Source organism: Macaca fascicularis, chromosome 5 (genome assembly GCF_037993035.2).
Source record: "Macaca fascicularis isolate 582-1 chromosome 5, T2T-MFA8v1.1".
Classification (NCBI taxonomy): domain Eukaryota; kingdom Metazoa; phylum Chordata; class Mammalia; order Primates; family Cercopithecidae; genus Macaca; species Macaca fascicularis.
Genome location: NC_088379.1, coordinates 58389952 through 58416256, shown reverse-complemented (window position 1 = coordinate 58416256; position 26305 = coordinate 58389952). Strand labels below are relative to the sequence as shown.

General features: G+C 36.1%; 2 protein-coding genes across 5 annotated transcripts in view; both read right to left on the bottom strand.

Annotated features, from left to right (window-relative positions):
• Positions 1-6690: 6690 nt before the first annotated feature.
• Positions 6691-26305, bottom strand: part of RCHY1 (ring finger and CHY zinc finger domain containing 1) — a 41519-nt gene continuing 21904 nt past the window's right edge. For 2 of the 4 annotated variants that reach the window (XM_005555044.4, XM_065545086.2), the window contains 6 exons: positions 21155-21233; positions 18964-19008; positions 18799-18857; positions 18686-18712; positions 17663-17783; positions 6691-10177 (listed from right to left, as the gene is read on the bottom strand). In XM_005555044.4, coding sequence (XP_005555101.1) covers positions 10049-10177; positions 17663-17783; positions 18686-18712; positions 18799-18857; positions 18964-19008; positions 21155-21233 — 460 coding nt within the window. In that variant the 3' untranslated portion in view covers positions 6691-10048. The remainder of the gene's footprint in view (positions 10178-17662; positions 17784-18685; positions 18713-18798; positions 18858-18963; positions 19009-21154; positions 21234-26305) is intronic. The other 2 variants (XM_005555045.5, XM_074039865.1) reach the window with 1 other exon arrangement.
• Positions 23792-25725, bottom strand: LOC102143921 (small ribosomal subunit protein uS2-like). The gene has a single exon (XM_065545085.2). It carries the CDS (start codon positions 24714-24716, stop codon positions 23829-23831), a length of 888 nt encoding a protein of 295 aa, XP_065401157.1. The 5' UTR covers positions 24717-25725; the 3' UTR covers positions 23792-23828.

The following is a 26305-nucleotide window of genomic DNA, read 5'->3' as shown; positions in this document are numbered from 1 at the left end:
TTATGACTGGTACAAAGTACTACAGAGTTTAGAAGAGAGGTTACAAAAGAATCTGGATATTAATTAACATTCATTATATAACATTCATTAACATTAACATTCCAAGCCACAGTCTCCTTTCACAATCAGGGATATAGGCCTGTAATTTTCTTTTCTTATAGTGTCCTTGTCTGGCTTTGGTATATCAGGGTAATGCTGGCCTCATAAAATGAGTTTGGAAGTATTTCCTATTCAATTTTTTGGAAGAGCTTGAGGATTGGTATTAGCTCTTCTTTAAATGTTTGGTAGAATTCCACTATGAAGTCATCTGGCCCTGGCTTTTCTTTGGTGGGAGACTAATTAGATTCTATGTCTTTACTTGCTGGTCTGCTTAGATTTTCTATTTCTTCCCGATTCAGTCTTGAATCAAGACTTGGTAAATTGTATGTTTCTAGGAATTTATCCATTTCTTCTAAGTTATCCAATTTGTAGGCATAGTTAGTAGTAATTGATAGTAAAGAAAGTAAACCCTGAGCTGGTCCATGAAGAATAGGCAGGTTTCTGGCCAGGTGCGGTGGCTCATGCCTGTAATCCCAGCACTTTGGGAGGCTGAGGGGGGTGTAATCCCAGCACCCTGGGAGGCTGAGGTCAGGAGTTTGAGACCAGCCTGGCCAACATGGTGAAACCCTGTCCCTACTAAAAATACAAAAGTTAGCCTGGCGTGGTGGCAGGTGCCTGTAATCCCAGCTACTTGTGAGGCTGAGATGGAGAATCGCTTGAAACCAGAAGGCGGAGATTGCAGTGAGCCAAGATTGCGCCACTGCACTCTAGCCTGGGCGAAACAGTGAAACTCTGTCTCAAAGAAAAACAAACAAACAAACAAAAACAAAAAAAAAAAAAAAACAAGAAAGAATAGGCAGGTTTCTAACAACCTTCCCTTAAGGAAAGTTAGTCCATGAGGGAAGCATATGTTCCAAGGTAAGGGGCAAAAATTAAGAGAAGGCATGTTTAAGAAATATACCTAAGGAAATAATGAAAAATAAAACTGAAAAGATTGGAACAATATTTGTAAAAACTTAACTAGAAATACCATTTGACCCAGCCATCCCATTACAGGGTATATACCCAAAGGATTATAAATCATGCTGCTATAAAGACACATGCACACGTATGTTTATTGCAGCACTATTCACAATAGCAAAGACATGGAATCAACCCAAATGCCCATCAATGATAGACTGGATAAAGAAAATATGGCACATATACACCATGGAACACTATGCAGCCGTAAAAAAGGATGAGTTCATGTCCTTTGTAGGGACATGGATGAAGCTGGAAACCATCATTCTCATCAAACTATCGCAAGGACAAAAAACCAAACACCACATGTTCTCACTCATAGATGGGAATTGAACAATGAGAACACTTGGACATAGAAAGGAGAACATCAACCATCATTCTCATCAAACTATCGCAAGGACAAAAAACCAAACACCACATGTTCTCACTCATAGATGGGAATTGAACAATGAGAACACTTGGACATAGAAAGGAGAACATCACACACTGAGGCCTGTCGTGGAGTGGGGGAAGGGGGGCGGGATAGCATTAGCAGACATACCTAATGTAAATGATGAGTTAATGGGTGCAGCACACCAACATGGCACATGTATACATATGTAACAAATCTGAACGCTGTGCACATGTACCCTAGAGCTTAAAGTATAATAATAAATAAATAAGTAAATCTTAAAAATGAGGAATCTAGGCTTAGTCAGATACACAGTGGGGAACCTGTACATTATTTTGACCAAAACTGTAACACATTTAAGCTTAGGAAAAGTAATTTGGCAGGATGGATAATAAAGGAGACAGAAAGTGAAACTGAATGTAGGAAGACTAGGTTGGTATGAAAACAAAAGCAGATGTATAAGAACAAACAAAGGACAAAAGGCAGACCTGTCAATGTACTAACTGAACGTGAGGAAAAATTCACATGAAAATGACCATAGGAAAAAAGTTCGCTTAGCAAGAAATAAATTCAGATGAATACAATGCAAACAGCAAACATTTTAAATGAATTTAAGCAGAGATGATTACAGTAGCCCCTCTGTATCCATGGGTTTCGCATCTATGGATTCAACCAACCATGGATAAAAGAAAAAACAACAACAACAAATCTACAAAGTTTCAAAAAGCAAAACTTGAATTTATCATGTGCTGATACTATGTTAAATCCACACAAATGAAGTGATGTGTAGGCACTGTATTAGGTATTATAAGTAATCTAGAGATTATTTCAAGTATACAGGAGGATGTCCATAGGTTATAGGCAAACACTACACCATTTTATATAAAAGACTTGAGCATTCACAGATTTTGGTATCCTCAGAGGGTCCTGGAACAATCCCCACAGGTACCACGGGTCAACTGCATTTAAAGTGGCATCGGGTACTTTGAAAAATAAACAAAATTGATAAACCTTTATCCAGACTAAGAAAAAAAGAATGTTAAAATGAGTAAACTCAGAAAGAAAGTGGAGACACTATAACTGATACTACAAAATGCCAAGGATCATAAGAGACTATTATTAAAAATTATACATCTACAAGTTGGGTAACTCAGGAGAAATGGATAAATTCCTAGAAACAACCAACCTAGCAAGACTGAATCCAGAAGAAACAGAAAACCTGAACAAAGAAGAAGATTGAATGAATAATAAAAAACCTCCCATCAAAGAAAAGCCCAAGATCAGATGGCTGCATGGCAGAATTCTACCAAACATTTAAAGAGGAACTAGTACCAATCCTTCCAAACTCTTCCAAAATTTTGAAGGAGAAATACTTCCAAACTCACTCTATGAGGCCAGAATTACCCTGATATGAAAACCTAACAAGGACACTACAAAAAAAGAAAAATTACAGGCCAATATCCCTGATAAACATCAATGCAAAAATCTTCAACAAAATACCAGCAAACTAAATTCAACAGCATATTAAACAGATCATTCACCATGATCAAGTGGGATTTATCCCTGGTATGCAAGAATGGACCAACACATGCAAATCAATAAATATAACATACCATATTAACAGAGTGCAGAACAAAAACCATTTGATCATTTCAATAGATGCAGAAAAAGTATTTGAAAAACTCAACATCATTTCATTGTAAAAACACTCAACAAATTAGGCATTGAGGGACCATACCTCAACACAATTAAGGCCATATATGAAAAACCCACAGCTAACCTCATATTCAATAGTGAAAAGCTGAAAGCTTGTCTTCTAAGATCAGGAACAAGACAAAGATGGTCACTCTAACCATTTCTATTCAACACAGTACTGGAAGTTCTAGCCAGAGTAATTACATAAGAAAAAGAAAGGCCGGGCGCGGTGGCTCAAGCCTGTAATCCCAGCACTTTGGGAGGCCGAGATGGGCGGATCACGAGGTCAGGAGATCGAGACCATCCTGGCTAACATGGTGAAACCCCGTCTCTACTAAGAAATACAAAAAATAGCCGGGCGAGGTGGCAGCGCCTGTAGTCCCAGCTACTCGGGAGGCTGAGGCCGGAGAATGGCGTGAACCCGGGAGGCGGAGCTTGCAGTGAGCTGAGATCCGGCCACTGCACTCCAGCCTGGGCTACAGAGCGAGACTCCGTCTCAAAAAAAAAAAAAATAAATAAGAAAAAGAAATAAAATGCAATAAAATGCATCCAAATAGGAAAGGAAGAAGTGAAACTGTTTGCTGATTACATGATCTTATATATAGAAAACCCTAAAGACTCCACCAAAAAGCTGTTAGAACTGATAAACAATTCAGTATTACAGAATATAAAATTAGTAGCATTTCCTTTTCTTTTTTTTTTTTTTTTGAGATGGAGTCTCGCTCTGTCACCAGGATGGAGTGCAGTGGAGTGATCTTGGCTCACTGCAACCTCTGCCTCCCGGGTTCCAGCGATTTTCCTGCCTCAGCCTCCTGAGTAGCTGGGATTACAGGCGCCCACCACCACGCCAGGCTAATTTTTATATTTTTAGTAGAGACGGGGTTTCACCAAGTTGGCCAGGATGGTCTCGATCTCTTGACCTCGTGATCCACCCGCCTCAGCCTCCCAAAGTGCTGGGATTACATGCGTGAGTCATTGCACCCGGCCCTAAAATTAGTAGCATTTCTTTACACTGACAAGGAACTATTGAAAAAGTAAGAAATCAATCTAATTCTCAATAGCATCAAAAAATACTTAGGAGTAAAGTGAATCAAATAAGTGCAAGATCTGTATACTGAAACTATAAAACACTGATGAAAGAAATAGTAGACAACATAAATAGATGAAAAGGTATCCTGTGTTCCTGGATTGGAAGAATATTGTTGTAATAGTCCGTTCTTGCATTGCTATAAAGAAATACCTAAAAAGGGTAATTCATAAAGAAAAGAGGCTTAATTGGCTCATGGTTCTGCAGGTTGTACAGGAAATTTGATGCTGGCATCTGCTTCTTGGGAGGCCTCAGGAAACTTTCAATCATAGCAGGAGGTGAAGGAAAAGCAGGCACATCTTACGTGGCTAGAGCAGAAGGAAGGAGGGTGGGGAGGTGCCACACACTTTTAAATGGCCAGATCTCATGAGAACTCTATCACAAGCACCAAAGGCGGAAATCCACCCCCATGATCCAGTCACCTCCCACCAGGCCCAACGTCCACACTGAGGATTCCAATAGAACATGAGATTTGGGTGGGGACACAGATGCGAACCATAGCCATGGTTAAAATGTCCATACTAGTCAAAACAATCTACAGGTTTAATCCAATCCCTGTAGTGTGAGGTCCCCCACAAGGTTGCTTAAGGGTATATGTCCACTGCCCAAATCCTGAAGGTTGGGCAATGAGCCAACACCATGGTGTCCAGGCAAGGAGCAGGTGTCCCTGAGAATCTAAATATTCTAGAGAGTATCTGAGAACATACCAAGAAATACAGTCTCATTGCTCAAACACAACAGGCAAAGAGCCAGGAAATTAGCTTAACAGCAGTTTAGAGATGGGAAGTGGCACAGAGCTCTAGTGGTGTCCTGTTGCCATCCAAGACTCCCCTGTAAATAAGTCCTAATAAACTCATCTGCTCCTCAAGCTGGACTTGTCGTCATTCCTTGGTCTCTCGGCTTCTTCCCACTTTCAGTTGGGACATTATAGTCCCAGGTTTTTCTCATAACAACCCCTATCAAAATTCCAATGTCATTTTCCACAGAAATAGAAGTAACAATACTATAATTTATATGGTACCAGAGAAGACCTGAATAGCCAAAGCAATCTTAAACAAAAGGAACAAAGTTGGAGGCATCACACTACCTGACTTCAAAATCTATTATAAAATGATAGTAATAAAAACAGCATGGTACTGGCATAAAAACAGGTATGCTGACTAGTAGGAGAGCCCAGAAATAAACCAACACACCTATAGTCAATTGACTTCCAATAAATATGCCAACACTAACAATGAAGCCAGTCTCTTCAATAAATGGTGTTGGTAAAACTGAATATACACATGCAGAAGAATGAAATTGGATCCTTATCTCACACAACATATAAAAATCAACTCAAAATTGTTTTAAAACTTAAGCATAAGACCTGAAACTATAAAACTATGAGAACAAAACATAGGAGAAATGCTCCACAACACTGCTGGGCAAAGATTTCTTGGATGTAACCCCAAGAACACAGACAACAAAAATACATGGGGCTGCATCAAACTAAAAAGCTTCTGCATAGTGAAGGGAATGATAGAATGAAGACACAACCCATGAATTCAAAGAAAATATTTATAAATCATACATCTGATAAGGGGCTAATATCCAAAATACATAAGGTACTCAAACCACAAATAAGAAAATGAACTCAATTAAAAAATGGGCAAAGGATGTAAACAGATGTTCCTAAAAAAGATACAAATGACCAACAAATATATGAAAAGATGCTCATCATCACTAATCAGAAAAATGCGAACGAACACAAGATATCACCTTACACCTGTTAGAGTGACTATTATCAAAATGATAAAAGTGTTGACAGGGTGTGGAGAAAAGGGAACACTTGTGCACTGTTGGTGGGAATGTAAATTAAAACAGCCAGTATTAAAATCAGTATGGAGACAGAAAACTAAAAATAGAATTACCATATGATCCAGCAATCCCACTTCTGGATATATAGCTAAAGGAACTGAAGTCAGTGTGTCAAAGAGGTATCTGCACCACCATGTTCACTGCAGCATTATTCACAACAGCTAAGATATGGAAGCAACCTTAATGTCAATCATCATATGAATGAAAACAAAATGTGGCATATATACTCAACGGAATACTATTCAGCCCTATAAAAGAAAGAAATCCTGTCACTTGTGACAGGAACCTGGAAGACATTATACTACATGAAATAACCCAGGCACAAAAAGGTAAATACTATGTGACCTCAGCTATCTGTGCAAGCTAAAAAAAGGTGAACTCATTGAAGTAGAATACCAGAGGCTGGGAGACAGGGGTGAATGGGAAAAGGGGAGATGCTGATCAAAAGGTACAAATATCAGTTAGACAAGAGGAATAAACTTTACTGCTCGATTACACAGAATGGTGAGTATAATAAATAATGCATTATACATTTCAAAAATATTAAGAGTAGATTTTAAGTGTCGATTTTTTACCACAAAAAATCGTATGAGGCAATAAATTTATTACATTGATTTAATCATTCTACAATGTAAACATATATCAAAACATCACATTGTACTCCATATATATAATATATACAATCATCAATTAAAATTTTAATAACACAAAGGAAAAAAGAAAAATAAAGTGGCATAGTTTTGAACAACTCCCATTTAAAATTAATTCATTTCAAATTAAACTATTCAACTAGTGAATACCTATTAAGTGCCAGGCACTTACAAAATAAGTTGGCTCTTTAGTACTTAGTAAATTTATTTTGATGCATGACCAAAATAAAAGGGAAATTTAACATGTATATAATATGAAAATAGATTTTGGTGAAGAAATAAAAACTGAGTTTGATTTTAAAACCTATGACACTATAAACAAACTACTACTTCAAACATAAGCTAAAGTTAATTCATACAGAGTTCTATGTACTAGTTAAGAAGACCCCAGAAACTAAGAAATGAACAACTTGATATACACTTATTTTTTTCATACATACGTCTTTAATAATAAAAAAAGCTGAGATGCTATGCACCAAAAAATTCATAAAGGTATTGTTATTTTACTTTTTTCAAAAATAATAAACGTAAACTATAGATACAAATTCTGTGGCGGGGCAACCTGACTCATTTCAGGGACAGATAATTCTAGTGTACTTAAGATCTAAGTATTTAACATTCCTGTAAGCATTATAAAAAGGACAGGAAAAGAATGAAGTTATCTGTTCAAATGTTAACAGTAGTTATCTCTGGAAGAAAGGATTGTTCAGAGTTTTTTACCTTCTTTCTTACAGAGGTATAACCTATATTTATGAAATCAGAAAAAGTATTTAAGGGTAAGATTATGCATTTTAAGTATTGCATATGGAATGGTAAGGGACGTAGATTTTATTCTGATTGTGAATGAGAACTGTTGAAGGATTTTCATCATCAAGTTGGCATGTCATGAACAAATACTTGAAGCAACCCTGGGTACGGAAGCCTAGAGACTTTGAGCGCATTTGAAAATTGCTTCAACTACATGACTGGATAGCATGAATGAGTGACTGCGTATGTATTCTGCATTATTTTGGACATGTTTGGATCCAGAGTTAAAGAAACAATCAGATTGTGAAATAAGACTTTCTAACTAGAGTCACCTAAAAATTAAAGGTTCATCTATCAAATCACGAGCTCTTCAATGATATAGATGACTAGCTGTGAGGGGTATTTTAGCAAAATGGAAGTTTAGGTCAAAAGCAATGTGGTAAAAGTGGGTTTGGAGTCACAGACTTGGATCTGATTCCCAACTCCAACACACAGTGTCTGTTATTTACCCCCAACATGTCATTTTAACCTCTAAACCTCAGCTTTCTTATCTATGAGGACACCACTTACACCACAGAATCACTGTAGTAATTAATGCTAATGCATGACCCTAGCACATAGATGTTGAAAACAGAAGAGCCTTATTATTATTCACTCACTCCTATTTAAAGATCCAATGATTCAATGATTAAAAGCAATAACATGATTGGTTTGGCAGAATACCAAACATAAAAAGTAGTACATCTGGACCAAGCACAGTGGCTCATGCCTGTAATCCCAGCCCTTGGGAGGCCGAGAGAGGAGAACTACTTGAGCCCAGAAGTTCAAGACCAGCCTGGACAATACACTGAGACTCTGTTTCTACAATTAAAAATTAGTCAGGCATGATGGCACACACCTATAGTCCCAGCTACTCTGGAGGCTGAGGTGGAAGGATCAGTTCAGCCCAGGAAGTCAAGGCTGCAGTGAGCTATGATCACTTCACTGCACTCTAGCCTAAATGACAGAGCAAAACCACTTCAAAAAAAAGTATCAGATCTGGAAAACTAGTCTTTCCTTATCTGTATACTAATTGGTAATACCTAGGAACATCCTTTCCCAAATCAAGATCAGCACTGCTGCTCTGGCCAGGCCAAGGAAACAGATGAAGGGAAAGAACCTAAGAAGAGTAGAATACAGAAGACAAGAAGGTGAGATAGAATAAAGATCTGAGCCCCAAACTGCTGCCTTTATCCAGGTGAATAAATTTCAACAAAAGAAGAAATAAATGTGCCCAAACTCTTAGGCTTTCTAGTTAAAAGGCTAACTTCCTTATTCACAGAAGATTCAAATAGCTCAAAGTTGGAAATACAACTGATAGGTACTTATCAACTGATAGGTGTACATTTTACTTCCTAGCCTAATGTAAGCTATTACGGAGATACTACTGTCAAAGTCGGCTCGATCATCAAACATATTTGTTAACTTTGTTCCTGAATTAAGAGGTATATTTAATTCCATTACATGAGCCCAAAAAAGTATTATGAAATCAGAGATCTTGCCAGGAATATCCCATGCCCTTCCCACTCATCCATCCCCTATTTTCACATGCTTAGGGAAGAAATATTCCATTCATTTACAATATACTCCTTGCATAAAGGAAAATGAGTACATTGATCAAATATGATGAACACCAGAATGTACTGCTGTTGTAAGGACAAGGACTTTTATCTTTATTGTCCACTGTTGTCTCTACAGCATCTAGAAACATATCTGCCACATAGCAGTTGCTCAATAAATACTTGCTAAATAAATGAATAAATGAATGACTCTTTGAAGAAATAATTTTGGGCAACCTATAAAAACTGTTTTCAATGTTGATGTTTTTATTAAGAATTTGGAAGAGTCTTATTATTTTACATAATATTTTTCCCAACTACTTTTACAGAATACCTCAAAAGAAAGAAAATTTATTTTACATTATAGAGCTGATGATACTGCCCTAGTTGAGCCAAACATAGAAAACTTTGGAAAAAACTTACTATAAAACACTGTTTCAATATAATTTTATTAGCCATTATTACATCAAAATTCACATTTAGAGGATCCAGAGCACTGTCTTAGAAAATTCTAGAGCGTATTTAATTAGGTTTTAACAGTAAGGGAGAACTTACTATAGCACAGCCCTTAAAAAGTCAAGACTACTACTGAGAATTAAGTGCAGTTCTATCAAGAACTAGAAATGAACTGCGTGCATAGTGTCACCTAAAGCAAAATTTCATGAAAACATAATACACTTCTATGAATGTATCAGTGGCGAACATCATTGGCTTCCAAAAAATTGACACTAAAGGAATTTCCAATCAAAACATAAGCACAGTGGCTTTCATTCAATATAGAGCTATGATAATTCTATCAAGAGACCCTGAATCCTTAAGTACTTGTAATATGATTTTATGCTGTGACACTAGTACAAAACACATCAACTCTAATGCATAGATGATGACACATGATAACACGATACCAAGGAAAGCCTCTTTCTATATCAGAAAATGCCAACTTCTCCAGTACTGCATAGGGTCGTCATTGCTGATCCAGTGAAATTCTACGTCCTCCAGCTTGAGCAGTATTGTAGGATTCACAAATCTTACATTTCATGCCTAATATATGAAACTGAACAGTGGATCGTCCATTACAGTCATTGCAGAGAATCTGAAAAGAGATTAATTCAAATTAAGTATTTTAAACCTTATAAATACAAGTAGCATTGTCTGCTCATAATAATCCCTTGAAAACCATATTAAATATGTGAAAATACGTACATAAGTCTAAACATTTCCAAAAGTAGAAATTTCTTTTTAGTTTTTCACTGAAAACTCTAAAAGGCTATTAAGGTGGTTCTGCATTCAGAAAGTGAAAAGGCAGATTTGAGCAAAAAAAAAAAAAAAAAAAAAAAGCTTGTTTTAAAATAGTTTCCAAATATTAAACAGTATAAATAGTACAAGCAAGAAAATTAACCTAGGCATAATCAGATCAATATCTGATACTTACAATTCAAAATAGCAATATGATTTCATTATTTTTCAGTCAAAAATATATCTCAGTTAATAAAACCAAAATTTTTACACAAATAATATTTTTGTTTATTTTTTAGGTTTAGTATACTGTTCCCTGTCTTCTCTGCCTTAGGAATGAATTAGATTGCAAAAAGAGTAGTTCCTAAAATTGAGTAAATAGAGGCTCTTCGCTCACCCCTACAATAACAATAAGATGCTGTTTAAGAATTAATTTCTTCTAGTGCTAAGAACCTGAAAAATAACAAAGGTGTTAACCTGAAAATCAATACATTACTATGCAAGAAAAGCACTCGCTTTTGAATAGTCACACTATAATAAGCAGAAAATTTCCAAATTTGCACTAAATTATAATTTGGAAAATAATTCTTTAAAAAATACGATCTAAACGTGTATTAGTGGTTGCCTAGGCCTGGGGCATTAGGGAATGACTGCTAATGGGTACGAGCATTTCCTTTTTAGGATGATAAAAATGTTCTAAAATTGTGGTGATGTTTGCATAACTACATGAATATTTTTAAAAGCACCTAATTGTACAATTTAAATGAATGAGCTGTATAATATGTGAATTGTACCTTAATGAAGCCATTATTTCGAAAAATTATCTACATGGAACATAGCACACTTTGGTCTCTAGTCAATCACATGATTATCGGTTAGTATTCTAAAAGTTATTTTTCATTGCCCTAACAATTATCCACATGAATTATGAAACATTCCAGTGTAAATAAAACAAAAAATAATTTTCATCTGGCTTTGCTATGTGGTTTTTATCCTTGTATGCTGAAGTATCTGAAGATGTTCAGAAAATGTGTAATATAACCAAAAATTATCTAGCCAGAAAACTAGGCTTTCCCATTCTGATCTAAAACTCAATACTAGGGCTGAGGAGAGACAGCAACACATCTTACTTAAAGGAAAAAAGATGATCACTCTCCATAAGACAAAAGGCACAGAAACAACCCTTTAAGCTTTAGTTTGCAGGCTAATTGCAACCAAATACAGTCAGTCAAGACCCTCTGAATCTATTCTGGTTCAGCGCTGCCTGATTCACAAATTGTTTCTCAATTAAGTTCTGTTAAATTTAATTTGTGTAAGGTTTTTCTTCAAACAGCTGACATCAGAAGTGGGATTTGAAGTAGAGCTTGCAGTGACCTCCAAGAGCACCAAGGGACCCAGTAAGGTACCGTTAGGCCCTTTGTGTCCACTGCTCTCTCGCAGCCATTAGGAATCATGGTAAGTTCTCAGATTCTAAAACTCCGCGGATTTGTGTTTTGAGCTATCCAAGTTTTTTAAACACATTTTTCATCTGAACTGGATTCAGAAGTCGCAGCAAAAACCGGACTGGGTCCAGGATCCAACTGCCTTGGAGCTAGCTAAAGGCCTCTTATGTCTGACTGGGTCAGGCAGAAGCACAGTAAATGGTAAAACAGCAGGGGGTGCAAACTGGCTTTTGGAAATTCACAGGGTTTTTTGTGTCCTGCCCTCTTCAATTCTTCTTGCACGCTTAAGTAGGGAAAAAAATCACTGGTTAAGCTTACCAAGGAAATATGAGAGCCAAAGCCAAGATTCAAGGTAAAAACGGGATCCTTAATTTCTGAAGAACTGAGCAATCTACCTTCTGGTTCTGCCTACAAGTGTAAGTATTAGGTCCCAGAAGCAGCAAACACTTTTTAAACATTTTATGGAAGGATAAAATGCCATTTGCTTATAGAAATGGCAAAACCCTACTAAAGGTAATTTAAAATTATAATGGAACGTCCCAAATGAACACTTAAAACTATACGTTAAGAAGTGCATTTGATGATGACCATAAGGAGCTGTTAAAAATCAAACCAAAAAAAAAGAAAAAGTGCATTTGAAAATGAGGGCTCCCAAATTAGACTCATCTAAAAATGCCTATTGAGTGAAACTTCTAAAAGTATTTCAATATTTTTATTGCCTTAAAAAAAAAAGATTTTTAAAGGCAAATAAAAAGCTTAACTAACTGATAAGAGAAATTAAATCTACTAGCTTTTTGGCTTAGTTACTATACTGCCCTGAAGGCTAAAAAAAAAGATAGCCTGGATAAAATGTTTATAAAATGTAGGCCCTCAGGTAAAGCAGACTTGCTTTTTTTTCAGATCTATCCATACTGCGCCCAGGCATGGACATGGACACTAAAATACTTCTGTTTAATTTTTGGGTAAACTGCAAACAATAAAAAAGAATGCTTTCTTTCCCCTACTCTCTTAGTGGGCTCCACCCTAAACTCAGTAATTTTAGCTAAGAAACAGTAAATTTTTAAAAACCATCTATGGAACTAAAATATACCTATCCAGCATTTAACTGACTATACAGAAGGCTATCCTGAAACCCTTTTGGTAAAATCAATTTATATCTATAAAGGAAATTTCCATTTGTAAAGGTGTCTGTCTGTGTACATTAGGAACTCTTATCACTGTTTTAAATTTACATAGTCATACCTTTGTTTAAGGTGATTTTCTGGCCATCTTGTCGTAACTTTTACACCATTTTTTCCTTGGTTTGAGCAAATGATGGCACAATATTTACATCTAAAGTCTTAGCTCTGTGCTTTAGAGATATAAATTTTCTACCTTGTTTGACCTAAGAGTTGGTCCTTTAGAAATGCATATTTAGGGCTGCCTAGCTAACAATTGCTCAGGGCAATGAAACAGGTTAATTGGAAAACTGATAGTCTGAATGAGGAATAGAAAAACTATTTAAAAGCCCGCAAATGAAAATCCTTTAGGAAAGCTCTAAGATCTGCTTCTGCCTGTGTCTGTATTCCTACAGGTGTTACGTGTATGTGATAACATTTGGTAAATAAAGCCAGTTTTTATACTGTTAGTAAAATAAGAGTGGCTTCAGAGGTGTCTGTTGAATATAATTCAACACTTGCTTGATTTGACTGTGACCTTGTTTTGGGTTTTGAACCTCTAGATTCTGAAGTCTGGCTAAGTGAGGCCTGGGTACATGTTCTCAGTGCCTAGACCTGTAGCTACAAGGCAGAATCAAGCCCACTAGAGCGTCTTCTTCCCTGCCTTAGCTTTGCCTCCTGGCTAATCAAGCCCACTAGGGCTTCTTCTTCCCTGCCTTAGCTTTGCCTCCTGGCTATTCTGCGAGGGGTTCCATCCTCCAGGCATCATCTTTACAGCTCTGTCTTCTGTTCAAAGCTCTATAAGTGGTATGTAAATTCAAGACTCAGCCAGGCTCTGCCCTTCATAGCCTCCTGGTTGACATATGACTACTTGAGACTCAAGATGACTGGGAAAACATTAGGGAGGGTACACCTGTGTCCTAATTTCAAATTTCTTTTCAGTAATTTAAAATCTTATATGTTTAAGTAATCATAAAACTTTTAAGTCATTTGTAAGTTAAAATGCTAAAACATTAATTATAAGTTTATATACTTTGGCATCTTATTTTTATATAGCATAGAAAAGCTAAATATATTTAGATATCTTAATAAATAATAATTTAAGGAAACATCCTTCCAAAAAATTAAAATGGCTTCCATTTATAAATACTGATACAAAACAGTTCAAAATTACTTCCTAAGGTTTTCACTGGAAATTAGGATTACTAAGAGTTGAAACTGTAGTTAATATATGTAACTCAAACTACTAGATGTAAGAAAAACAATTCCCTATATGGAGTATAAAAACAAGCAAGATATACTTTTGGTGAGAAAAGTTGCCAAGGCATGTGTTTAAAAAAAATTTAGCTTTAGGAGGCCAAGGTGGGCGGATCACAAGGTCAGGAGTTCGAGACCAGCCTGGCTAATATGATGAAACCCTGTCTCTACTAAAAGTACAAAAATTAGTCGGGTATGGTGCTGTATGCTTGTAGTCCCAGCTACTCAGGAGGCTGAGGCAAAAGAATTGCTTAAACCCTGGAGGCAGAGGTTGCAGTGAGCCAAGATTGCTCCACTGCACTCCAGCCTAGGTGACAGAGCAAGACTCTGTCTCAAAAAAAAAAAAAATTTTTTTTCTGGTCTAGTTTGAAGTTACTTAATGGTTGTTTCAAATTGAAGGAATAAAAAAGTGTAGATTAAAATACAAAACGTTCAAAAGAAAGAATTTTAAAAGTTTATAAGGGAATATAAAAGATTTATGGAAATCTTACGTGGTAAAAAAACTGACAGATTGGATGGATTTGTTTATAAGGTTTTATTAAAATTAGCTTTAGTCCTAATAATACAAAGGTAAAATCTGGTTTTCTCTCTTGAACAAAGATTTCATGTAGTATTAATAAGACAGTAAAATATTTTTGTTTACTTTTTGAGTAAACTTCAAACAATAAAAAGAGGAGACAAGGCGAAACAGATTTTGTCTCACGCTGTCTCAGGACTTTTGGTTGTTTAGAAAACTGAGTTTCAAAGAGTAAATGTTTTCACTTTTTAAAACCTGTTAATTCTCATATTGGCTATACAAATGACTATTATTTTATAGTGACTCATGATTCTATTTTGTTCAAGTGTTTTAAATCTTCAACACACTTGACAAGCTTCCCAAAACCAAATTTCACCTTCAAAATTAAGTCTTTTTTTTTTTGACCTCTAACTTTGGCATGCTACAAAGGGCCCCTGCAGCATCCTAAGAGAGAAAAAAGGATTATTTGATCTGTTAAATTACGTAAGAAGCATTGTCAGATAAGAAATGATATTTAACTTTTCTGTTATATTTTTATTAAGATTTATTCCAAGATTATATGATTCTAAAATTCTTTATGTCTGAGCATGTTCTATCAGTCTTGATTATGGTTATTGTGTTATTGCAGGCCACAGAAATAACCAAATTTCCTTGTCAATCATGTCTTTATAACCATTTTAAGTTGTTTCCACAGTTAACTGCTTAATTCTGATGCAGTTTCTCTGAAAACGTCACAAGCAAGCAAAATCCTACAGTTCTGTGTCTTCAAGGAGGTTCATGAAAGGATGAATAGGACCCTGACAAGCTCTCTTAAATACAGATTTCTGACAACTTTAGGACTTGGACCGGATAACAATTCCTAGAACTCTCTAATGGAGAGACTGACTGGTTTATAAAACTGCTAACCCAAGCAGGATAAAAATTAATTGAATACCAAGAAAATACTTGCCAGATTTTCACACTAAATCAGCCAGTACTGAAATTGTTTAGATTTCAATCAACTCCACAATCCAAGCCAAATTACCTATAATAACCCTTCAGTTATCAGTGGGAGGCACCTAATCTGGTATTTAAGAGGACACAAATCCAATGTTAAGTGTGGACTCATGGAGAACCTGGACAGCCCCCTGGACCTTCCTAAATCCTTAAAGCTTCCATTATTAAAGTTCTGCATTCCAGCTGGGCGAGGTGGCTCACTCCTATAATCCCAGCTCTTTGGGAGGCCGAGGCAGGCGGATCATGAGGTCAGGAGATTGAGACCAGCCTGGCCAACATGGCAAAACCCCAACTCTACTAAAAATACAAAAATTAGCCAGGCATGGTGGCGGGCACCTGTAATCCCAGCTACTCGGGAGGCTGAGGCAGGAGAATTACTTGAACCTTGGAGGTGGAGGTTGCAGTAAGCCGAGATTGTGCCACTGCACTCCAGCCTGCACAATAAGGGCAAGACTCTGTCTCCAAAAAAAAAAAAAAAGTTCTGCATTCCATGGCTCATCATGGAAAAGATAAAATAATCCAAATTTTATACAGATATATAAAATTTATATATATTGCTAAATTGCTAAAATAATTTGTGACCAATGTTTGCTTTGTCGAAACCATAATCCTGGGAAGACAATCAAAACTTCAAGTACATTTCTGCTACCTGATGGGTCATTTAAGTATTTATAGAGGGATTACATTCAATTGTCATTTTCAATGCCTGTTTTCTGGTTGTATAGAAGGTATCCCATGCAAGAGGGTTAATTCTATTACAGTTAAAAGGTTATTATAAAATGTGTTTCTCTCATGGGACATTCCTAGAGAAATCTCCAGTGACAGAGGTACTTATTTCACTGGACAAGTTGTAAAATAGTTACATAAGATAGTACAAATACAATAGCATTAGACAAAACTAACTGAATTGACTGGATTGCCTTGGTTAAACATACTGCAGATTGATATTGCAGATTGATGGCAATCAGATCCATTTGAAGTGGAAAACATAAGTTGACCCCTTATGCAATAATCATTGGAAGGCCTATGCACCTAATAATAAATAGAATCTCATGCATCTTCCACTACCAAACTCTGATATGACTAAATGCTGCAAGGCTTTTATGCATTATGCCAAAGTACATTTTCATCAGGTAAAGAAAATTTTGATGGTCCAATGACTAAGAACAATCAAACCCTTCACAATCTAGAATCTGGAGATTGGGTCTTCTGAGAACAACATCAGAGAAAGACTGCCTTTCCCACACACACTGCAGTAAATCTTCTGGACTTTGAACCTTAGGTTCATTATCTCACAATTCAGAAGGGACCCTCCACACTCTTGGAACTGGACACCCTTTAGAGACCTTAAGGTAAAGTTAACCAGGAAAGTTTTTTCCCAGAAGCAAGCGGCATTTTAGTGTGGACAGTTTTTTCCCAAGATCGTGAATCAAGACTTCTCTGTAATTATAACTCTTATCTCTCAATTTGTTCTTTGCTTATGATTCTGTGAACAACAGAAGTGAAAAAGGGGTCTCCTGTGTGCACTCGATAAAAATAAGTCTAAGATGGAAAAAAAGGGTAATAAACACTAAAAACCAAAACATAATCTCAAAAATCAGCAAATATGTTCTCCTGAAATAAAATGTAAAATAATTAAAAATAAAACGTACTTAAAACCTCCCACCAGTGATCCAACCCTAGTCAGTTATATTACTGACTGACTCTGGCAAGTAATGTGTAAACAATTCAGAATAAAGTTTTTGCCTGCCATCTAGTGTTGGGAAAAACTACATAAAGGCATTCTTAAGACTTTTTTTTTCTGATCTGAGCTATATATTTAACTAAAATTTAAAAATCATTTGTGCTTTCCATAATCATCACATTAGCATCTGTGTCAAACCAGTATTTTTTTTCTTTTTTGGCAAATTCAAGCAGGAGGGCAAAAAGGAAGAGTGTCAACAAGGAATCTACAAAGTATTGATTCTACTCACATCCACAGTCATGTTCTGATATTCTGATGGCATAGGAGTCTGTGCTACTTCATCATCCAGCTGTCTCCAATACCTGGTCATATCTAAAGCAGAGTGCATACATAATGGACATCTGTAGCCTCTGAAAAAGATAAAAAGGTTATTTTCCAAACATTAAACAAAGAATATATTAATTCAGGTATACAAGAAGATGCAAGCTACATGAACCATTCAAAACAGGCATTTTCCTCTATTTCAAGATAATCTCTTAGGAACCTGGGAACTTTCACACTATATAACTTTTAAATTAATTCCTGTATACTTATCTAAAACTAAGTCTTTTTCCTCAGTATTATAAAATGGAGAGTAATTAGTCCATATTCTTTGTAGAATGTACTTCATATATTTTTACAAACTAATTAAGCTACTTAGCTAAACAACCTTAATTTCTTAATACACTCATGGAAAGATACTGTATTTGTTAAAAATTATTCAGCTATTATTTCCGTTCTAAAAATCTGAAAAACAAAAATGCCCTCTCCCTAGCTCTTCAAATTTTTGCTCATCAATCTGTAGGACCAAAATACAGTCTCCTCTTTTCAATTATTTTCATCTAATTTTAATATCCTTTCCATTCATAAAGTCTTAGCTTTAATGACTGCTTCACCTACTTTCTTTTACTTCATTATACTTAGCCAATATAACAACCTAACAAATTTTCAGCAATATTTTTCAGCATTTTTACAACACTGTAACAGCATCCGGCAAAGACTGCTTCCTGGTATATATGGTCAGAAAAAAAAAGAGGTATCTATCTCAAATTGTGGGAGGAGACGAGGCTTAAGAGAAACATATAGCAAAGATGTAGTTCTATATCCAAGATGCTTTGTCCTGTTTTAACACTATTCATCTACCCTACCCATTTCAATATAAATATTGCCATGCCCAATACAGTATAAGTAACAACGTTTGTCCACCACCCCACACCACACACACAAAAAAATCAAACATCTTACAATTATTTTTAAAATCCCAAACACTCACTCTTTCAACATTTCTTCATAACACGTTCTGAAAGAAAATATAAGATTATTTTAGTAAAACAAAAACTGTCTCCACTATTTTCAAACATCATTGAGAAAAAAATGTTACTTTACCTATGTAAAAGATGTCCACATGGCAAGACATGAGCAACAACACGGGATGTGTGAATGTCCTGTAAAGGAAATAAATGTTAGTGCTTGTATGAAGACAATATAAACATCCAAGTATTTTGAATTCAAGAGCTGAGACTTCCAAAGTAAAAAATATTTTAAGCCTACCTCCAAACATATTGGACAATTCTGTCGGGACACATTTTCAATACACTGTTTAAAAGAGAAATTCACATTAACAAAAGCTTAACTAGATGAAAATGTCAGGTATAACAGTATTAATAATAAAAATTAACAAAATCAACTCACTAAAAATAATAGCTAACATTAATATATGCTTATATATCAGAAAAGAGTTTTTTAACAGTTATTTAAATCTCACACTATTTCAGGCTTGGCACATTACCTGATACAGTGAAAATAATAAACATTATTGAGATTACCTTCACTTCCACAGATAAGGAAAGTGACTTAGGAATTCAAGACACTTACCCAAGATCCAAAGATAGTAAGATTTGGAACCTTTGCATATTATGTATGTTTTGCTCCAAAGCCAGTGACCTAAATTAGTAAGCTCAACTACTTACTAATAATATTGGTAATAATAATAGTTCATATTATTGAAATTTACTATATGCCATATTCAGCACAGTACCTGTATAAGATCAATTAAATCTCACAATCCTAGATGAAATAGGCTATGATTGTCATACCATTTTACAGTTGAAGCAGTGGAAGCCTAGAGAAGAACTTCCAAAGTCACAGTTAAACTGGCGCTTCAGTAGGCTAACTTCAGAGCCTGAGTTCTTAATTTGACAAGATTTAATGTCTGATTAAATGCAAGGAGGTAAGGGAAAGCACTGTGCCATGGAAGATTTCCGGGTTTTTAATGGAAGCACTTAATAGATGGCAGGACCACGTAGTAATACAGAAATAAAAGATAACTAAAAAACAACAAAACAAAAAAACCGTAACAAAAAAATAGATATGTTTTTGAAAGATGACAGTATAGTGGGGAGATAAACCCTCAAAATAATAAGCTTAAGAGTAAGTTTAAAAATCTAGACTGTAATCCTAGCTCTGCTATTTACCAGTCCTTCAGATTTTAGACTAGCCACTGCTTTAGTCTTATGTTTCTTATTTATAAAATAAAATTAATACATATTTCATTTGATTCTAAAGTACACCTCACACATACATTTTAACATCCCCGCAATTACAACATATCTGATCATCAGTAGCATCTCTGAGTTGATGGAACGCAAATGCTGAGGTGAGGATGCAATGAATTAGTGTGTGCACACTCACACACACACTACACACGCTTTGGAAACCAGAACATCAGGGAAATGTAATCTATAAGATACTACTAACTCCTGGCTATCTCCACTAGCATAGCTTGCCATCACCACAAGCTCAAGTTTAAAAACCAAACTCAATCTTTTATCTTCAAAAAATTTACAATCTACTAATAAGTACCTTAAGTTGGGATTGAAAATCTTCAGAGTCATCTTTACTCCGCCTCACTCTTTTTCCTTAATACCATTACCACATCATGTATGTTCATTATTCATCTCAATTTTCCTCACCACTTTACTATTTAGGCCAAGTTCTAGCTAATATTATATTTCTGCAATAACTTCTTATCCTTACCTTCTATCGAACCTACTATACTGCTAAGTAAATAATTTCAGTCTCTTTCCAATTAATGTCTATCTGTCTCTCTCTCTCAACAGCTACAATGTTGCTACTTACACTGTTCTCCCTTATCTGGAATTTCCTATACTTGAACAAGTATGATTTATACTTCACTTTACGCCAATCTTCCATTCTTTTAATTAAATTCTTGTAGTAGGTAGAATCAGTACTATAAATGTAATACTTTATTAGATTTTTTTTAAATAATGAAAAAGGGCCTGGGATTGTGACATAATTCCTATATCCAGATTTAAAATATGTATGTCTTAATTGTAAAAAAAAAAAAATAGTAAAATATTTTCCGAATTTTCTTAGAATGTTGTGCTAATTAGGTTACACCATTCAGTATTTCTCCTGTTTTCAAGTTATTCTTAAACGCAGTACCAATGGTAAGAATCCATAAACCAACTTTGAAGTTGTCAACATTATGTTAATAAGTGATATAAGCATTCTTACACTATAGAGAAGAAAAGGAATTGTAGATCAGATATTCTGAGGTACATATTTTAAAATATCTATTTGTTAATACTGCTTTTCAAAACAGCAATACAGTTGCACTTGGAAAATATGAAAATTAGCATGCTTCCAAAACATATTAGAAGTTAAGCTTGTTTCAAAAACACTGCACTACTTTAAAAATTACACAAACTAAATTATATACCTTGTGTCTTCCTTGAAGATTCATAGCTAGACATAAGTTACATTTCAAACAATGGAAAAAATCTTCCTTTGGACCAATCCTAGCAAAACACATGAAAGTCAAAAGATTAGATGATTTTTTACTACAGTCATGATTTGTTCATTACGTAAAACACAAGTTTAGTCTCTGTAAAAAAACTTTCCAGCCACAATGGAGAATATGGGATAAACCCCTATCTCCCCAACATCCCTCTCCAAATGTAAGCACTATACACAGAGTGGTATCTACCCTTCTAGGGCTTTTTTTTCCCTACAAAATTGCAAAAAGAGACAAAGACACACAACACACTTCGGGTTTGATTTCTTGTATTAATGGATTCTTTCTACAGATGCCATTCTGCAACTTTTTTTCACTTAATACATTCTGAAGATTTTATGTCTACACAGAACCACTTCATTCTTTATCACAGTCATCACAATAATTTTATTAAATATAAGAGGTAGATATAATCAGAATTAATAATATATCATCAGCTATAGTTGCCCTATTGTGCTATCATATATTTCAAAGTAACAAGAAGAGATTAGGAATGTTTGCAACATAAATAAATAATAAATGTTTGAGGAGATGGATATCCCAATTACCCTTAGTTGATCATTATTACACACCATATGTTTGTATCAAAATACATGTATCCCAATAGGTAAAATTATGTATCAATAAATAATAACGATATAGAAAATAACTATTACAAGGTAACAAAAAATTGATAAAAATTACGAAAGCCAAAAATAAGTTTATTATAAGCAAGAAACTTAAAGTACAAAGGCAGAATGAAATTTAAATAATGGGATGAAAAACATGCGACATACAAACATAAGAAAGTTCTGTGACTGTATTACTATAAGAAAACAGACCTCAAAACAATGAATATTACTGTAGGTATGAAAGAATGTATCAAAATTACAACAAGGTTCATGTACATTAAACAAAATGTTCATATACTTAACAATACAGATTCAAAGTACATAAAACAAATGAAAAAGATAGTATTAAAGGCAAAAATAGAGAAATATACCATCATACTTATAGATGCTGACATTGTATCAGTAACGGTTAGAACAAATTTTAAAAATCAGAAATTACATAGAAGCTTAGTACAAAAATTTCACCTAATTTGACCTAATAGGCATTTATCAAATACTGTATCATATAGCGGTGGAATGCAATATTTTCAAATGCTTATTTTTTTTCCAGCTGAATGAACTTTATTTGCACATTATTTGTTATACTTTCTGTACCCTCATTTTATATTGGCTTAATACATTTTGACATTTCTTTTTTTTTCTTCTTTTAACTTAATGGTTTTTTTAAATTATTTTTTATTATACTTTTTAAGTTCTAGGGTACATGTGCACAACGTGCAGGTTTCTTACATATGTATACATGTGCCATGTTGGTGTGCTGCACCCATTAACTCATCATTTACATTAGGTATGTCTCCTAATGCTATCCTGCCCTGCTACCCCTGTCCCACGACAGGCCCTTGTGTGTCATGCTCCCCTTCCTGTGTCCAAGTGTTCTCATTGTTCAATTCCCACCCATGAGTGAGAACATGCGGTGTTTGGTTTACTGTTCTTGCGATGGTTTGCTGAGAATGATGGTTTCCAGCTGCATCCATGTCCCTACAAAGGACATGAACTCATCCTGTTTTATGGCTGCATAGTATGCCATGGTGTGTATGTGCCACATTTTCTTAATCCAGTCTGTCATTGATGGACATTTCGCTGCATAAATGTCTTCTTTTCGGAAGTGTCTGTTCATATCCTTCGCCCACTTTTTGATGGGGTCGTTTGTTTTTTTCTTGTAAATTTGTTTGAGTTCTTTGTAGGTTCTGTATATCAGCCCTCTGTCAAATGGATAGATTACAAAAATGTTCTCCCATTCTGTAGGTTGCCTGTTCACTCTGATGGTATTTTCCTTTGCTGTGCAGAAGCTCTTTAGTTTAATTAGATCCCATTTGTCAATTTTGGCTTTTGTTGCCATTGCTTTTGGTGTTTTAGACATGAAGTCCTTGCCTATGCCTATGTCCTGAATGGTACTACCTAGGTTTTCTTCTAGGGTTTTTATGGTTTTAGGTCTAACATTTAAGTCTCTAATCAATCTTGAATTAATTTTTATATAAGGTGTAAGGAAGGGATTCAGTTTCAGCTTTCTACATATGGCTAGCCAGCTTTCCCAGCACCATTTGTTAAATAGGGAATCCTTTCCCCATTTCTTATTTTTGTCAGCTTTGTCAAAGATCAGATGGTTGTAGATATGTGGTATTATTTCCGAGGGTTCTGTACTGGTCCATTGGTCTATATCTCTGTTTTGGTACCAGTACCATGCTGTTTTGGTTACTGTAGCCTTGTAGTAGAGTTTGCAGTCAGGTGGCGTGATGCCTCCAGCTTTGTTCTTTTGGCTTAGGATTGTCTTGGCAATGTGGGCTCTTCTGGTTCCATATGAACTTTAAAGTAATTTTTTTCAATTCTGTGAAGAAAGTCATTGGTAGCTTAATGGGGATGGCATTAAATCTATAAATTACCTTGGGTGGTATGGCCATTTTCTTTTTTTTTTTTTTTTTTTTAGAAACTGATGTTTATTTTCTATCAACCATTTTTCCATGTTGCTTAAGAGCCCGTGCAAGAACAGCTTAAGACCATTCAGTGGTTGCTCCTACCCATTCAGTGGCCTGAGCAGTGGGAGCTGCAGACCAGTCTTCCGTGGCAGGCTGAGCACTCCAGTCTTCAGTAGGGAACTGCTGAATAGGCACAGAGGGCACCTGCACACCTTCAGACCAGTCTGCAACCTCAGGCTGAGTAGCAGTGAACTCAGGAGCTGGAGCAGTCCATTCACCCTGAAATTCCTCCTTGGTCACTGCCTTTTCAGCAGCAGCCTGCTCTTCTTTTTCAATCTCTTCAGGATCTCTGTAGAAGTAGAGATCAGGCATGACCTCCCACGGGTGTTCACGGGAAATGGTGCCACGCATGCGCAGAACTTCCCGAGCCAGCATCCACCACATCAAACCCACTGAGTGAGCTCCCTTGTTGTTGCATGGGATGGCAATGTCCACATAGTGCAGAGGAGAATCTGTGTTACACAGAGCAATGGTAGGTAGGTTAACATAAGATGCCTCCGTGAGAGGCTGGTGGTCAGCCCTGGGGTCAGTAACCACAAGAAGCCATGGCTCCCGGAAGGCTGCCTGGATCTGGTTAGTGAAGGTTCCAGGAGTGAAGCGGCCAGCAATTGGAGTGGCTCCAGTGGCAGCAGCAAACTTCAGCACGGCCCTCTGGCCAGTATTCCTGGAGGATATAACACTGACATCAGCAGGGTTTTCAATGGCAACAATGGCACGAGCCACCAGCAGAAGCTTCTCCCAGGTCCTCTTCAGATTTATGATGTAGATGCCATCACTTTTCCTTTTATAGATGTACTGTTCCATCTGGAAGTCAAGATTGGTGCCACCTAAGTGGGTTCCTGCTGCAAGGAACTTAAGGACATCCTCCTCCTTCATTTGTAGGACATCAAGGGCTCCGGACATTGTGAAAGTTTCCCTTTAAGTTACGACAGGAATCCAGAACAACGCCATATGGACCCCTCTAGGTAGAGCGGAAAGCCATTTTCATGTTATTAGTTTTTCCTATCCATGAGCATGGAATGTTCTTCCATTTGTTTGTGTCCTCTTTTATTTCACCGACCAGTGGTTTGTAGTTCTCCTTGAAGAGGTCCTTTACATCCCTTGTAAGTTGGATTCCTAGGTATTTTATTCTCTTTGAAGCAACTGTGAATGGGAGTTCACTCATGATTTGGCTCTCTGTTTGTCTGATTGGTGTATAAGAATGCTTGTGATTTTTGCACATTGATTTTGTATCCTGAGACTCTGCTGAAGTTGCTTATCAGCTTAAGGAAATTTTGGGCTGAGACAATGGGGTTTTCTAAGTATACAGTCATGTCATCTGCAAACAGGGACAATTTGACTTCTTCTTTTCCTAATCGAATACTCTTTATTTCTTTCTCCTGCCTGACTGCCCTGGCCAGAACTTCCAACACTATGTTGAATAGGAGTGGTGAGAGAGGGCATCCCTGTCCTCTGCCAGTTTTCAAAGGGAATGCTTCCAGTTTTTGCCCATTCAGTATGGTATTGGCTGTGGGTTTGTCATAAATAGCTCTTATTATTTTGAGATATGTTCCATCAATATCGAATTTACTGAGTTTTTAGTATGAAGTGCTGTTGAATTTTGTCAAAGGCCTTTTCTACATCTATTGAGATAATCATGTGGTTTTTGTCTTTGATTCTGTTTATATGCTGGATTACGTTTATTGATTTGCGTATGTTGAACCAGTCTTGCATCCCAGGGATAAAGCCCACTTGATCATGGTGGATAAGCTTTTTGATGTGCTGCTGGATTTGGTTTGCCAGTATTTTATTGAGGATTTTTGCACCGATGTTCATCAGGGATATTGGTCTAAAATTCTCTTTTTTTGTTGTGTCCCTGCCAGCCTTTGGTATCAGGAGATGTTGCCTCATAAAATGAGTTAGGGAGGATTCCCTCTTTTTCTATTGATCGGAATAGTTTCAGAAGGAATGGTACCAGCTCCTCCATGTACCTCTGGTAGAATTTGGCTGTGAATCTGTCTGGTCCTGGACTTTTTTTGGTTAGTAGGCTATTAATTATTGCCTCAATTTCAGAACCTGTTATTGGTCAATTCAGGGATTCAGCTTCTTCCTGGTTTAGTCTTGGGAGAGTGTATGTGTCCAGGAATTTATCCATTCCTTCTAGGTTTTCTAGTTTATTTGCATAGAGGTGTTTATAGTATTCTCTGATGGTAGTTTGTATTTCTGTGGGGTCGGTGGTGATATCCCCTTTATCATTTTTTATTGAGTCTATTTGATTCTTCTCTCTTTTCTTCTTTATTAGTCTTGCTAGCAGTCTATCAATTTTGTTGATCTTTTCAAAAAAAAGCTCCTGGATTCACTGATTTTTTGAAGGGTTTTTTGTGTCACTATCTCCTTCAATTCTGCTCTGATCTTAGTCATTTCTGGCCTTCTGCTAGCTTCTGAATGTGTTTGCTCTTGCTTTTCTAGTTCTTTTAATTGTGATGTTAGTGTGTCAACTTTAGATCTTTCCT

What these genes read in the sequence shown, in the direction of transcription:
- LOC102143921 (XM_065545085.2), bottom strand. Translation starts at nt 24,716, where the DNA reads ATGTCCGGAGCCCTTGATGTCCTACAAATGAAGGAGGAGGATGTCCTT.